The sequence below is a fragment of the Aythya fuligula genome, chromosome 3, assembly GCF_009819795.1.
Source record: "Aythya fuligula isolate bAytFul2 chromosome 3, bAytFul2.pri, whole genome shotgun sequence".
Lineage (NCBI taxonomy): Eukaryota > Metazoa > Chordata > Aves > Anseriformes > Anatidae > Aythya > Aythya fuligula.
In genome coordinates, this window is record NC_045561.1 from 83,599,179 (window position 1) to 83,612,966 (window position 13,788).

Consider the following 13,788-nt stretch of genomic DNA (forward strand, 5'->3'; position numbering starts at 1 on the left):
TCAACCTCCCATTCTAGCGCCAGCAAGGGGCATGATTATGAGCTCTGCTCAGAGAAGTGACTGCGGTATAAACAGAGCCTGCTAAGCGTGCCGAAATCAGTTCACTGAAGTGATAATGCTGCCTTAGGAAAAATATCTCGGTGTACTTGGGGACCGTTGTCTGCAACGCTGGGCTCTCGGTTGTTGCGTGGAGCACGGCTGCCATCTAACGACACTTTCTGGCTTGTGTGGGACTTGGTGGAGAGAGGGATGGCAGCACTTGGGTTTCAACAGCTGCCTAAAACACGCTGCTGTTACTGGTTGCCCTTCATGCTTCTTGAACTTACCTGCCCAGGGCCTTAGGAGGAAATAGTCATGTTTCTCAGCTTGTGAAATAGCTTTTATTTCTGCCTATGCAAATACTTTTATTCACCATATTATTTTTCTTCTTCTAAGGGCCTTCAAAACCTGAATTTACAAGCTCGTCTGTGGAAAAAAACCTATTTAGGGAACAAGTCCTTCCCTCAGGACTTCCTTGTAACCTTCTGCCCGCTCCCTGATCTTTAGTGTCTACAAAACCTCTTCTAATCTGTCTTTAAAACAAAGTTGGGCCACTGATAAGGACTGTTTCCTGTTGATATAACCTCTGCAGAATTTCATTGATAACAAAAGATAACTGGACCTGAAAATGCACTTGATGAAACCCTTCCGATTCTCAGATGTATCAGTGATAACTTGTCTGTAGAGTAATTGGACTTCCCACCACCAATCCCTTGAAAACAAAACAATAGCTCACAAAAGGCCATGCCCAAATTTATTTACTGCACCACTGTGATGGGTATTTATCTTCTCAAATGTTGTTCTTGGCATCCCAGTCACAAAGGACAATTATTTTAAAAACACTTCCTCAGAAGACTGGCTTTTAATTTCCATTTTGAAGAAATCCATTAGTTTTAATGTACAGGCTAAACTGGTGGAATTCCACCTGGAGCAGCCAATTCAATAAGCTATTCCTCTGCCCCAGGGTTGAGTAGTCTGATTTCATATAGTGTCTGGCAATAAATTAAGCCTATAAATTGCTAGTTGTGAGGATCTAGGAGCTGCTGTGAAGTTTTGTGCTTGTTAGATAACCCAGAGGATGCATTAAATTGAGCTTCGCTTGTGCTGAATTTGGATTGATTTTATTGTAAAGCCCTGGAGATTGTTGGATAAACTTATTTGTTTTCATTTTTACTATGGTATCAAAGGATTCAGTGATCTGCATGTGAGTACCAGTTTAAAGAATTAGACATTCCCGTGGCTTTACAGCAGACTTTGTAGATTTTAATTTTAAATATAAGGATGACAGGAATAGCAGGAATACATAACTAAACTCCAAGCTCAACTTCAATTACATCATCCCATTTGCTTTCACCATACCTTCCAAATGTGTAAAATAATACTTTTGTATTTTTATCTACACATAGAGATAGGTCATTATAAGTAATTGGGGTAATCTGCGTCCAACTGGAGTCATCTCTGCACTTGTATTTTAAAGTCCTTTATCATGTACAAGATGGGATATAACTAAGGCTGCAGCTGCTGTTTCGGTCAAATACTTATTTTCTATTTTCCTTTTGAGGGCAAAGCTCCCACTGACTTAAACAGAAGTTGTCATGGGTGTAAGAAGACTTGAGCTTGTTGGTAAGAGGACCTCCATAAAGCATTAACTGTATGACAAGAAGAATGATAAAACGCATATATATTATATATATGTGCATTATATGTATTATATGTATCTGCATTATGAATATATGCATATATATGCAGATCTGTTCAACAGGTTAGAAGATGAAATAGCCTAGAACTTTTGAAAAGGAAAAATGACAGTCAATATACATAGCTGTACTGTGATCAAAACATTTATTCAAGCTGATACAGCGTGCTGATGAATGTCTTACTTGGCGTACACTAGAAGGGGCTACCTTTGAAGTTTGAAAGCCATCGCTTTGTTACCAAAGGGTGATTTTACAGCACTGTTTGCCACAAGCACAGCGCAGAAAGCAGCTGGAGGCACGGCGGCGGCCAGGTGACCTTCCATTACGCGAGCCACCCAGGTACCCAGCCGAGCTCCCCGCAGTACCAAGCCACACATTTCTCGGTGGCACCTCCCGAAATTAGTTTTTTTTTTTCCTCCGGGACCCTCGAGCCAGACCCCAGCAACCCCGGGCTGCAGCGGCCCCCTCAGGGCGGGCCGGGCAGCTCCCCACACGCTGCCCGCGCTCAAAATGGCGGCGGCGCAGGCTCGGCACCGCCTGGCGGGCGGAGCGCTGCGGACGGGGCCCTGCGGGCTGTGGGGCGGCGGCTCCGGGCCGGAGCCGGGGCCATGGGCACGGCCGGGGATGGCGGTGCCGGTGTCGGTGTCGGTGCCGCCGCCCTGCGGCTGCCGGGGCTGCACGGCTACGCGGCCGAGTTCTCGCCCTACTGGCCGGGCCGCGCCGCCTGCGCCGCCGCGCAGTACTACGGCATCGCAGGTGCGGGGCGGGGGGTTGGGGGGTATGGGGGATGGCGGCGGCTCGGTGCGCGTTTTGGTGTGGGTGAGCTGTGTCTGCACGCCCAGACTGGCTTTCCGCAGACAGGGAGAAATGTGGTGCCCGCTGTGGTATCAAGGAGATACAAAGGGACCCCGTGCTGGTATGTGGGTAACGCCAGGTCACGGGTAACGCGCCCTGCTGTGCGTGAGTTGCTTCCTCACCTGCCTCATCCACAGGTGGACCGGGGGACGAAACCCTGATGTAAATAAATCACTCTTTTTGGAGAACACGAGGGACAACGAGCTGTTTGTGCACAGGCCTGAACTGTTTGGCCTCTTAAAGCAGCTCAGACCCCATCCGAATGCCTACTGACTGCCTGGGGACATGGCAGAACCCTTGGCACGGGGCAGTGAGCTGTGCTGTGTTGTTGTATTTCGGTGTTTCAGGTTGTGGAACTCTGGCAGTGCTGGAACAAAAAGGAGCTGGGATTGTTCTGCTCAGGAGGTAACTCAGGAAACATTTTATCTTCTAAAAAAGAAACGTAAGCCTATATTGTAGTGAGTAGAAAACCCAACCCAAGTGTTTTTTCAGACTTATTAGTGATATAAAGTATTGTCTATGCTGTATTATCTACTAAATACGTGTATTTGGGTATAAATGATTGGCTTACATTGTACAGATCTTGTTACAAGACATAACCTGGATTTACCCCCAAGTGTAAACCATTTTATAGCAAACACGCAATGTAAGTTAAAAGTAGCCCTCATGTCCTAGCTTAAAATTAAGTTTTTTGTTTGTTTGTTTTTATGGGTGTGTTGTTAGCTATATTTCTGTCCTTATTATTGGCTTGCACTGAAAATAGAGCAGGGAGCTGTGGCAAGTTAGGGAGGTCCCTTCTAGGAGATGGAGTGTTCTGGGAGTTTGGTCTCTGATCTTGAAGGGAGAAAGATAAGAAAGGTTAGGAAGGAAAGGGTTTGGTACTGGGCCATCATTTTTTAAAGAAGCTTTGAGATGGCAATTCTTTAGATTAAGAAGAGAGATGAAATAGAAATACTTAACAAGCAGTTAATCAGAGAAGTTATTTTAATTCATAATTTTACAGCAAGACTGTTTGAGGCTGTTAAGCACAGTTGGTTCTGCTAAGCACCCTGGTTCAGTAGTGTTCATTTCTCTGTTCCCGGAGACTCCGTTTGTTTTGTGATGGAAAGTCCTGTACCTTCCCGAGCATCAGGCTTTGTCATTTTCTCTATAGAAACTTTCAGTGTGCGTGCCATTCCCTTATAATTACTGTGAGGTGCCGTGAAGTTCAACCTGAACTTAGCTAAACCTTCAGAGAAAAGGGGGTAAATAACTTTGTATTTATTATGAGGTAACAGCATTGTCACTGATAGTTGTTGCAGAGCAACTAATACATGGGATTAGATCCCACACCATGAATTGTTGTGCTGAAAGCCCTTTTTAGGAGTTATAGAGATCTTTAGTAAGTTCATTACTATCTTTCTGTTGGTTTTTCATTCTGACTTAGCTTCTTAATGATGCTGTGGATTGGTTAGAGCCCTCCCAACACAAACATTTTATTTCTTTGTTTACCACAGTTGTTACAGACAAGTACCTCTGTAGCAACATCCTGAAGAAACCGTAGATCAGAATGAGATATGTGGCATCTCTTACCTCTGCTTGCCCAGCAGTTAAGGACTGAAATCCAGATTCCATTCTCTGTGTCACAGATCCTTAGCTCATCCATGCTGTAACTTAATCAACCTATTCTGACCTTAATCAACCTATTCATGTAAAGGTTAGCATTATATCCAGTAAGCTACTTGTAAGGAGACTCACTGGAAACTTAAATAAAAAGCTGTTTAGAATGGTAAAGAGTTTAATTCTAAAAAAAAAATACTGTCTTCGCATGTAACTAGTCCAGACTTATGCATTGTGCTTACCTATGGACAAATATTTTCATTGTTCTCACTTAGCTATGACTGGAACGACGGCCTTTTTGATGTGACGTGGAGTGAGAACAATGAGCACGTGTTGATCACTTCGAGCGGGGATGGATCTCTGCAAGTCTGGGATACGGCTAAACCCAAAGGTCCACTGCAAGTCTATAAAGAGCACACTCAAGAGGTAAATCAGGCAGTCTTGAAGAATTTAATATGTAATGCTTGAATTATTAAAGGTGTGGACTCATAGTCAAAAGTGTTTTTTGCAGTCTATTTTTTAACTTAGTTTGGGTCCATGCTTTGAATTTATAACAACATTATTTTGAATATATAGTAAATGATATATTCTACGTATTCATCTACTACAGTATATGAATGCACAAACACCACTTAATAAATAAATCTAATATATTCAGAAGTAGCATTTGTGTGTTCTTCTAGGCTAAGTAGTCATTGAATAGTATGAGAGTCCTGAAGTCATTTTGTGGCTTCAGTGAACATCATTGGATAGGTCTAAATCAGGCAGCTGACGTGCTATATAACAGCATTATCTTTGAGGATATAGAATGATACAAATAATGTGGATCCTTAGGGCTTCTGTTCTACCCAGTAACTGCTCATCCTTTTCCATATTAGCATCACTGAGATCCTGCTCAAGACAACAGTAATCAAATATTGGGATAGTGTGTATTTTTTAGCCTTGGTTTGATACCATTGAATTTGATTTGCTTAAAATCTGTTTCTTTATACAGTGCAATATTGCTAGAGAAAATGTTATATTCACGTTCATGAATATATCTGCATATTCTAAAGGCCTTTTATGCCTCAGCGTACTTATCTTGCCACAAGCAATTTTTCTACTTTTTTTTTTTCCATGCTCTCTTTCTGACACACTACTCCTTTTTCTCAAGTCTTTGTACTTTGTGTGATCAGTTTTAGCTTGAATTAGTGGCACTTTATCTGAAAGAAATAAGCTAGTGGATATTTAGTCAACAAAAAATATTTTGGGAATCCAGTTTTATATTCACAAAGAACTCTTTTTTTTCTGATATGAAGCACAAAGCTAAAATTTGTCTGCTGTACCTTTTTTTTTTCCTTGTAATGTAGCTATTTTAGCTTAATAAATATACTAGATAAATAAGGAATTGTGAGAGATGAGTGTGGTTGTGGTCACTATTTTATGATAGTGTTCAAAGACTGATGGAAAGATGTAGGCAAAACATTGCTTTTTTTTTTTTTTTTTTTTTGGACCCTATCATTTTCTCCTTGAAATTCTGGCCATTGAATTATTTTGGTTTTGCTACACCATCTGTTGTTTGTGAAGTAAAAATTTCTGTGTCCAAGTCTTGGTTTAGCAGGGAGCGTGGGGAGGTGGATGCATTCAACCGTGAGTTGGAAAGACGGTATAGGGCACGTGGGTTTACTGTGAGACGTGAAAGTTTTGTATTTATTGTAAGTGTATGTTAAGAGGAGAGATTTCAGCAGGAACATAACAAAGAGTTCGTGGTAAACATTGGCAAACAATGCTCTTTAAAATGATTGACTACCTTCTTGATCCGTAATCCTTGTCTGACACTTTTAGTGATGATTTTGTCACTGTTTTGTAATAATTCTAATGCAAGATTGATGGGGATTGGTTTCTTGTTTTCTAAATGAGATCGTTGTCCCCCCTCAAACAGAATGTACAGTTTTAATTTAAAAGTGCATCTTTACTGTTAAAGGACAATGAGTTTTATTCCAGCACTAACCAACTGCTGACTATCATGAATAAATTAGTGTAACTTTGGTTTTGATGAAGTGTCACTAGAATGTGAGACAACAGAGTACTTTAACTTTGTCTTGTAAAGTGATTTTTAGTGCTATATTGAACTTTTTTTTTAAACTTCTTTCATTCATCTTCTTTTCATCTTACCTGAGACATTTCATACTGGTGTTTATGGCATTAAGGCATTAATAAAGCATCTCATAACTGAAGATAAAGCACTGAAAGAGTAACAGTTGAGGTTTGTACTGTATTCCTATACTTTCCCAGTTACTCAACACAGCTTCTGTTGAAGCATCTGTAAATTTATGCTGGATGATTTTCTTCTTTTCATTCCCTTCCCATTACCCAGACCTGACATGTGCCAAATGAAAGACAGCTCTTGCCTTTTCAGAGCCTGTTGTCTGCTCTGTTTGTAATCCTTGCCTGGAGGAGAACTTGTCCAGGTACCATTACCTGCAGTGCAGCTGCAGGATGCTGGGCAGCCTCAGCCGTGCCTGCCATATGCGTGCAGATCGCTGTCATTGCGTGTCTTCGACAGATCTGCCTTCTGATAACTTGCCAGGGAGCTGTAAACCATACGTGCACTTTGTGTTATCTGCACGGCACATCTGATGCATCCCGAATTTGTGGGGCTAGGTGAACTGTGTGACAGAGGCACGTGTTTCTGCATTTCTTGAAAATTCTGGGCGTGAGTATGCTAGCCCAGCACCTGAACTGAGCAAACTTTGTAGGGCTGTTGCACGAATGAGGCATAGTGATATGTTTAGGGGCATTGCCAAACAACATGTTAAGAGTATAACGCAAGACTACTCCCCAGATTCATGGGGAAGGAGAGGAGCCAGTTGGAAAAATGTGATGTCTTCTATTTTAAAACATGAGCAGGTACTTGTGTGTCTCCTTTATTAATAATTTAATAGAAGGAGGCAGGTTGAATAAGGAGCTGTAGTACTGGTAGGAAGCTGGCAAAGGTAGAATAGTCAAGGGAGTAAAGGCATGGTTTGGAGGAAAAAAAAAAGAAAAACGACTGAAGAATTACAGCTCAGTTATTTGGCTTTCATCAAATAGTGTGTAATTCTCGTGTTCATTTGGTTTATAAACTCCTCACAGAACACAAAGCACAAAAGGGTGCCAGGGCAATAACCCTTCCAGTATATGGAAGTGGGGCATTGCAAGTTTAAGAAGAAAAGTTGTACGTGTTGCGCTGCTTTTCCTGTGGGCAATGGTTGCTTTCACCTTTGGGGAAATGAGCACATAGATGAAAAACAGTTAATTTAAACTGGATCCAGCGTAGTCTGAAATTGTTTTGTGAAGGAAAATGCCCAGAGGTAGATAATAATACCTTGATGTCCTTTCTCATGCAGGACGCTTTCCGTAGAAGACTTTGTCTCTTGCTAGATTACTTCATTTTCTGTCTAACTTTTCTGCTTTTCCTCTGGTGACACAGGTCAAAACATTTTCACCTTCGAAACAGGGTTGCTGTAATTTAATGCATGATTATGGGGGCTAAACTGCACTGCACTGCTTGAGCAGCCTCTAATATGTTGACTTGCAGATTAGATCCAGTGCTGTGCTGGAATGAGACTGTCCCAGCTGACACCTTAGAGCTTGTATGTTTTTGCTGGAGCAGCAGAGCTGAAAAATCAGCAATGGTGGATAGAGTTAAGGTACTCTCTATCAAGATAGGGGGATCAACGTTAGAATAAACTGAGAGAAGAGAGAGCTTATTTCAGCTTCAAAGAGAAAAGCACTTTCTTAGTAGCTGGAATGATTAGTCGTTAAGGAAATGGGGTTTTTATTTTTGCTTTGTTTGTTTGAGGGTATGGATAGTAAAGAAGAATGTCGTAGAACTTGGAAAATGTGAAAATCAAGAGTGTTTGATGGCATGCGGTTCTTTTGAGAATTAGAAATAATAAAAAAAGCATTTACAGTTAGTCAGCTAAAATCTCACAGTCAACTCCATTGTCAGTTCTGAAGAGAGATGTCAGTTACATTGTTAGCAATTACAAACTGGATGTTTGAATAAAACTGGATCAGAGATCGGGAATCAATTTGAGTTATGGCTTCTTACTGTGCTAGAAACTTATAGTGATGGTGGGTCTGTGTAGATTTTGTGGATTTTGTTTTTTTTTTTTTTTCTTCTCCATTTTGATCCATCTTTAATTTTTGGATACTTTTCTGAGGCTATAGGTGCCTTTAATGCCAGATGGAGATGTTGAATTTAATTTTTGCTCGGGTAAATAGCATTGTTGGCAGCTCTGTGATGCTTGACCAATGTGTTTTTTTGCTGATTATGGTATAATTTGCAAATCCAAGTGTATTTAGTGGAACTTTGGCTAACTAGAGTTTCAAACTTGTGATGCTTTTTCTAAACCAGGCTGTTATATCGTTTGTAGGCATATAGTGTTGACTGGAGCCAAACTAGAGGAGAGCAGCTAGTGGTGTCTGGTTCATGGGATCAAACAGCCAAGCTGGTATGTTTATTTTATTTTATTTTTTTTCTGAAAGCAAAGAATGTCATTTGTTTTGGAACTGATAGTTCTTCATGTTAAGAAACAAAATTGATTAACCTTTCCTCCATTTTAAACTGAGGCTGCAATTCTGTTTTAACTGAGATGGTTTTTATCCTTCAGTTGACAGCATTTTAAGCTTACCAGTGCTTTTCATGATATGTGGTGATTCAAAGATCGAAGCCGAAATTCCTTTAAGTGGTATATTCTTTATTGCAGCGCTGGATGCACGGGGGATCTCTCCACCTATCGTGCATACCCAAAGCGGAAAGCAGTCTTGAATTTATACAATCAATCTATCAATATTCTACAAGCACCTATACATATTCATTACCTATCCCCGCCTTCCCTCGCTTCTCATGCTAATTAGCCTTTTGGCACCTTGCGCCTGCGTAGAGCCTTCCAAGAATTGTGGGCAGGGGTCTTTGGGACGTGGGCAGGGGTCTTTGGGAGGAAGACCCCGAGTCTTCCTCACAGTGTACTTTTCACCTTTGGTCAGGAATCTGCTGAATTGGCAGGTTTCTTAATTGCAAGAGCTGGTTGTTGCCAATTCTTCCGTTTGTTGTATCTTTATAATGAATTCCAATGTCCAGTTTCGAGATTTATAGTCCTTACGTTTGTTTCTCTGTCCGTCTGCCGCTTCCTTATCATGAGTTCCAGTGTCTTGTTTCGAGATATACAGTCCATGTCTGGGGATTGTCCTTGCCTCCCCAATACCTCCTTAATCAGTGGTAAAAAGAAGTTAGCTTAGTCCTTCCTGTATGTATAAATCTCCTACATACATGAAACCCTGTCCTTTCCTACTACTGCATGTGTACTTCAACAATTTTATTTTCGCTTTATTTAGTGGGATCCAGCTGTGGGGAAGTCTTTACGCACTTTTAAAGGCCACGAAGGGGTCATTTACAGCACTATCTGGTCTCCTCACATCCCTGGTTGTTTTGCATCTGCCTCAGGTAAGCATGATGGTAAAGGAGTTCTCACAACAAAAAAGCCTAAATGGTATTGCATTAGTTCAGTGGTAGTCCAGCAGGTGGTACTGTGCCTCATACATAAAAATGGAAGAGGGAAAGATAAATGTATTGCTGCAGCTGGACGTAAGTTCTCTTACCACCTCTAAGTTATTCTCTTGGTGGCTGTTCCGACTGGGATCAGCAGTTTTCTAGCAGTCACTTTAGTGACCTTGTGGCAATTTTTTCTATGATTTTATGTAATCTCATCCATTCACCTGGCTCTTGTTACTAACCACTAAAATATGCTACATACTTTATTTTCTGTTCTGGCTTACACTTTCAATAAAATTGTCTCAAGCATCAGCATTCTGTTAGGCCTGTGAAAAACACAGTCAATTACTATTGAATTGTTTCCAGTGCTGATGGAGATCACTGTGTCAGGTTCTTCAGAAACAGTAATCATCAATTACTTTTCTGTATCTGCCGGTGCTGTGAATATTGCTGACTTATCTAGTCATAACTGAGCTGGATGCATCTGCAGTGGAAGAGACAAGGCAGAGAGACGTTAAAGTGATGGGACAGCATTTTCCAAGCGCTGCTCCTGGTGGAGCAGTGGACCATCAGCAGCTGACTAGGTGGGATGGGGTGAGGGCTGCTGTGAGCCACAGAGTTAGAAACTGAGGGCACTAAGATGCTGCCTTAATGCAAATACTACTAAATTAGTGGCTTAAATGTCTCTGATTTCAAGTCTGTTGGACTTCTGTAGTGATTCAAAGAGAATTTGTTTAGCTTTTACGTCAAGAGGGTAAGCAAGTAGAAATGTCTTCCTGCTGCTAAAATTAAAGAGAAATTCAATGCACAAAGATAACGGTCTTCCCAATTCTGTGGGAAGTACAGTGGAAAAAGTGGACCTGACTTTAATTTTATAAAATCTGTGTGGCTATTTCTGACTCAATTTATTTACCACAAAATGTTCTCTAAGTACAATTTGACCAAACGCAGGTGCTTAGGATTTTTTTTTGTTTTCAAATTCTAGAAGTTGTAATCTCTATACCTGCTTAGAAGCCTCCCTTTCATGATAGTCTTGTTTATACAAAATTTGTTATGTTCTAGATGAAGAAAAGGGTTTTGCTGATCCAGCAAGTTCTTTCAAAATTGATACTCTAGGCAATTAAATCAAACTCTTCTAATCCATTGCCACTTGAACAGCTTTGGCAAACGTTGATTGTTAGATGCTGTATGTGAGGGTACTTTGTGTAAAGCAACATACAATTGTTTGCGCTTTGAGAAACTCGGTGGGTGCAGCTGTTGAAAGGTTTGGCTAAAATGCCAAAGAGTAGATATTCTTTTGTGAATTTTACTTTAATTCTTGAAAGGGGCAAACATTTAATGTCAGACCCTGAAGCTAATTGAAGTAAATTTTCAGGATTGATGACTCCATAGTATCTTATAGGAAAAACAACATGCACAAGAGACACAGGATTTCTCTTCTGCAAGTACTACACAGATATGAAATAAAAATCTTATAGTGAAATATCAGGCATGAAATCATTAAGAGAAAATGAAGCCTTCAAAATGGTGATTTTTTTCTTATGTTTTCAAAATAAAACATTCAGTGTACTCCTAAATGAAATGACTTCTATGCAAAATCTTTGGTTTGAAGTTATGTTTTTTAGTTTACATTGGAATTTTCCTATGGTTTGGTTTGATTAGATTACTACTAAAAATAACAAACTGGGAGCTTTTTCTTCAGTCAGCAGGACTGTAGGTAGTAGAAGTAGTTGTGACTCTTGCCCTGGGTGCAAAAACTCTTTCCGTATTGTAAGAAAGACATATCAGATGTACACTCAGTTTATTTCACTCTTCAGTGTTTAATTACACTCTATGGTGGTGGTCAAAATATGTGATGAAAGTCAAGTAGAGCTATATTGGAAGCTGGACCTCCTCAGGAAAAAATAATAATTAAAAAAATTGCTTTGATCCATGCGTGCTGTACAGATGACAGAAAATTATGGGACAGAAAAGTTAATTTCACTGATGACTGAACTTATATTTGTGTCTCATTTACTGCTTCTTTCTCATGCACTTACTGTGGAGGTTGACCTAAAGCACCTAAACTTTACCTGAAATTTAGGGAATTTTAGGTAAATTATTTTTTTCCCTTTTTTCCATGTCTTTCCATGTATCTGTTCTGAAAATAAGCAAAATGGAAGGAGACTTAGGAACCTGTGCCTCATCACTGCCCTTTTGCTTCCTTTATTTAAATCCACATAGGTGCCAGCAGAAGTTTAATTTCTGCTTAACTAATCAGTTTGTGAACACTGAAGACAAAATCTAACACAACTGCAGGGCATAGCAAAATAGCTGCTCAGGAGGACCGTTACTGGCCCAGGCAACTTCTGCCTGAAGCTAATAAGATTAAATGCTTGCTTTTGGAATAGGACTTTCTCTCAAGCTATCATGAGACTAGAAAAAGAATGAGTGAATACAATAAGAAACCTAAGTCTGTAATACAAAAGATGAAAAAGAATTTGATGCTAGGCATAAAATATTCTGTTCATAAGTCTTTGATCTGAATACATACAAGAAGACTAGCTTTGCGTGCAGTTGACAATAAAATGCAGTTACCTTACGGGCAATAAATACGTCTGAAGCTTCAGTTAAATTAGCTTTTATTCAGCATCAAATACGTTTCCATTTAACATTTGCAGGGATGCGCGAGGTACTTTATAATGCTGTAATCTTCGTGTACAATCATTTGTACTCTTAAAAAGCAATTAAGTAATTGACTTACCTTTTATTGTTTGAAAATGAGAGATGTTAATAGCACCAGAACAATCTGTTAATTCTGTATATGTAAATACATCCTGTAGTGATGTCAGTAACAATGTCTGAGCTGCTGAGCAGGACGTTCACGTGTGCGTGTGGCACCATCACAGAGCCCTGTTAAACGTCTGCCTTTACGCTGAAAAAACAGTGATGTGGAAAATGTCATTAAAGAAATGATACAAATAACAGTAAGTTCATGGCTAAAAGGGTGTAATGAGTCATTGTGTCATTTGCCCAGAAGGTCTTTTTTTTTTAACCTGGAAAGCAAATGGCTGAGCAGCACGTACAGAGAGTGCCAGATGCACGCAGCGGTAGTTCGTCGGCAAATGTAAATCAGTTCACTGAATGACCCTCCACAACTTCAGAGCAACAGGCCTTGCTTAGTCCTGTGGCTTATAAAGAAAACATCTTTTATAGTATCAAACATTTTTATTGCCCTTTAAATTTACCAATGGGAAGTCATTAATGAAAACTATTTTGCCCTTAGCTGCATAACTACAGTATTATTCAATACAAATATGACACTAGCAAACGAAAATACGAGTATTTAGGAATCAGCTAGGCCCAAATTTAGAATGAGTGTTAGCTTGTGTCTTAGTAATGATTTTTAAGTAATTACTGCAGTCATTAAATTCACTGATGAGGGCAGATACATAGTTTTTATTATATCTTTAACAAAGGGTAAGGAAGTGGTTCTCAGATCTGCAAGGTAATGTCTATATTTATCATTGAGCAAAGAATACAGTTAATTCATATAAGTAAAGATACATTTTTTTTTTCACACTGAAGGCCCAGGATGAATAAATTTCTCATGCTACAGCAAAGTGTGATCATTTTTGATTTTTCTTTTTTTACATTGACAAAAATACCTGGGAATTACAGCTTTACTGGTTTACGAATGAAGAGAAGCTTCCGGGGAGACCTCATTGCAGCTTTTCAATACTTAAAGTGGGCTTATAAAATAGATAGAGAGCAACTTTTTAGTCAGGTCAGGTTTTACTGCGGGCCCTGACACACTGAATTGCCTTTAAAAATGTTTGTCTCCTTGCCTATTTGTCTTTTATTGACTGACGTGTGTAGTTGAGGGGTCATCGAGCTGTAGATCCAGGAACTGTGTTGGCATGTAATGTTGGCACAGCTTCCTGTGCTTGGGATCTGAATGCGTGTGAAAGAAGGAGCTGGGGAAGGTGTACATCTACCAAATTAGTGGGATAGGAAAACTGCCCTGAGCACAGCTCCTCAAGAAAGGGATGTTTTCCATGTGCAAGTTCCTGGACCAAATTTGGGATTGTCAGGTTTTTG

General features: G+C 40.0%; 1 protein-coding gene across 1 annotated transcript in view; it reads left to right on the forward strand.

Moving 5' to 3' along the window:
* The first annotated feature begins 2,338 nt into the window (after window positions 1–2,338).
* The window catches only part of PEX7 (peroxisomal biogenesis factor 7), a 43,638-nt gene continuing 32,188 nt past the window's right edge, over window positions 2,339–13,788 (forward strand). The window contains exons 1-5 of the mRNA XM_032184883.1: window positions 2,339–2,492; window positions 2,939–2,996; window positions 4,466–4,616; window positions 8,591–8,668; window positions 9,552–9,660. Coding sequence (XP_032040774.1) covers window positions 2,345–2,492; window positions 2,939–2,996; window positions 4,466–4,616; window positions 8,591–8,668; window positions 9,552–9,660 — 544 coding nt within the window. The 5' untranslated portion in view covers window positions 2,339–2,344. The remainder of the gene's footprint in view (window positions 2,493–2,938; window positions 2,997–4,465; window positions 4,617–8,590; window positions 8,669–9,551; window positions 9,661–13,788) is intronic.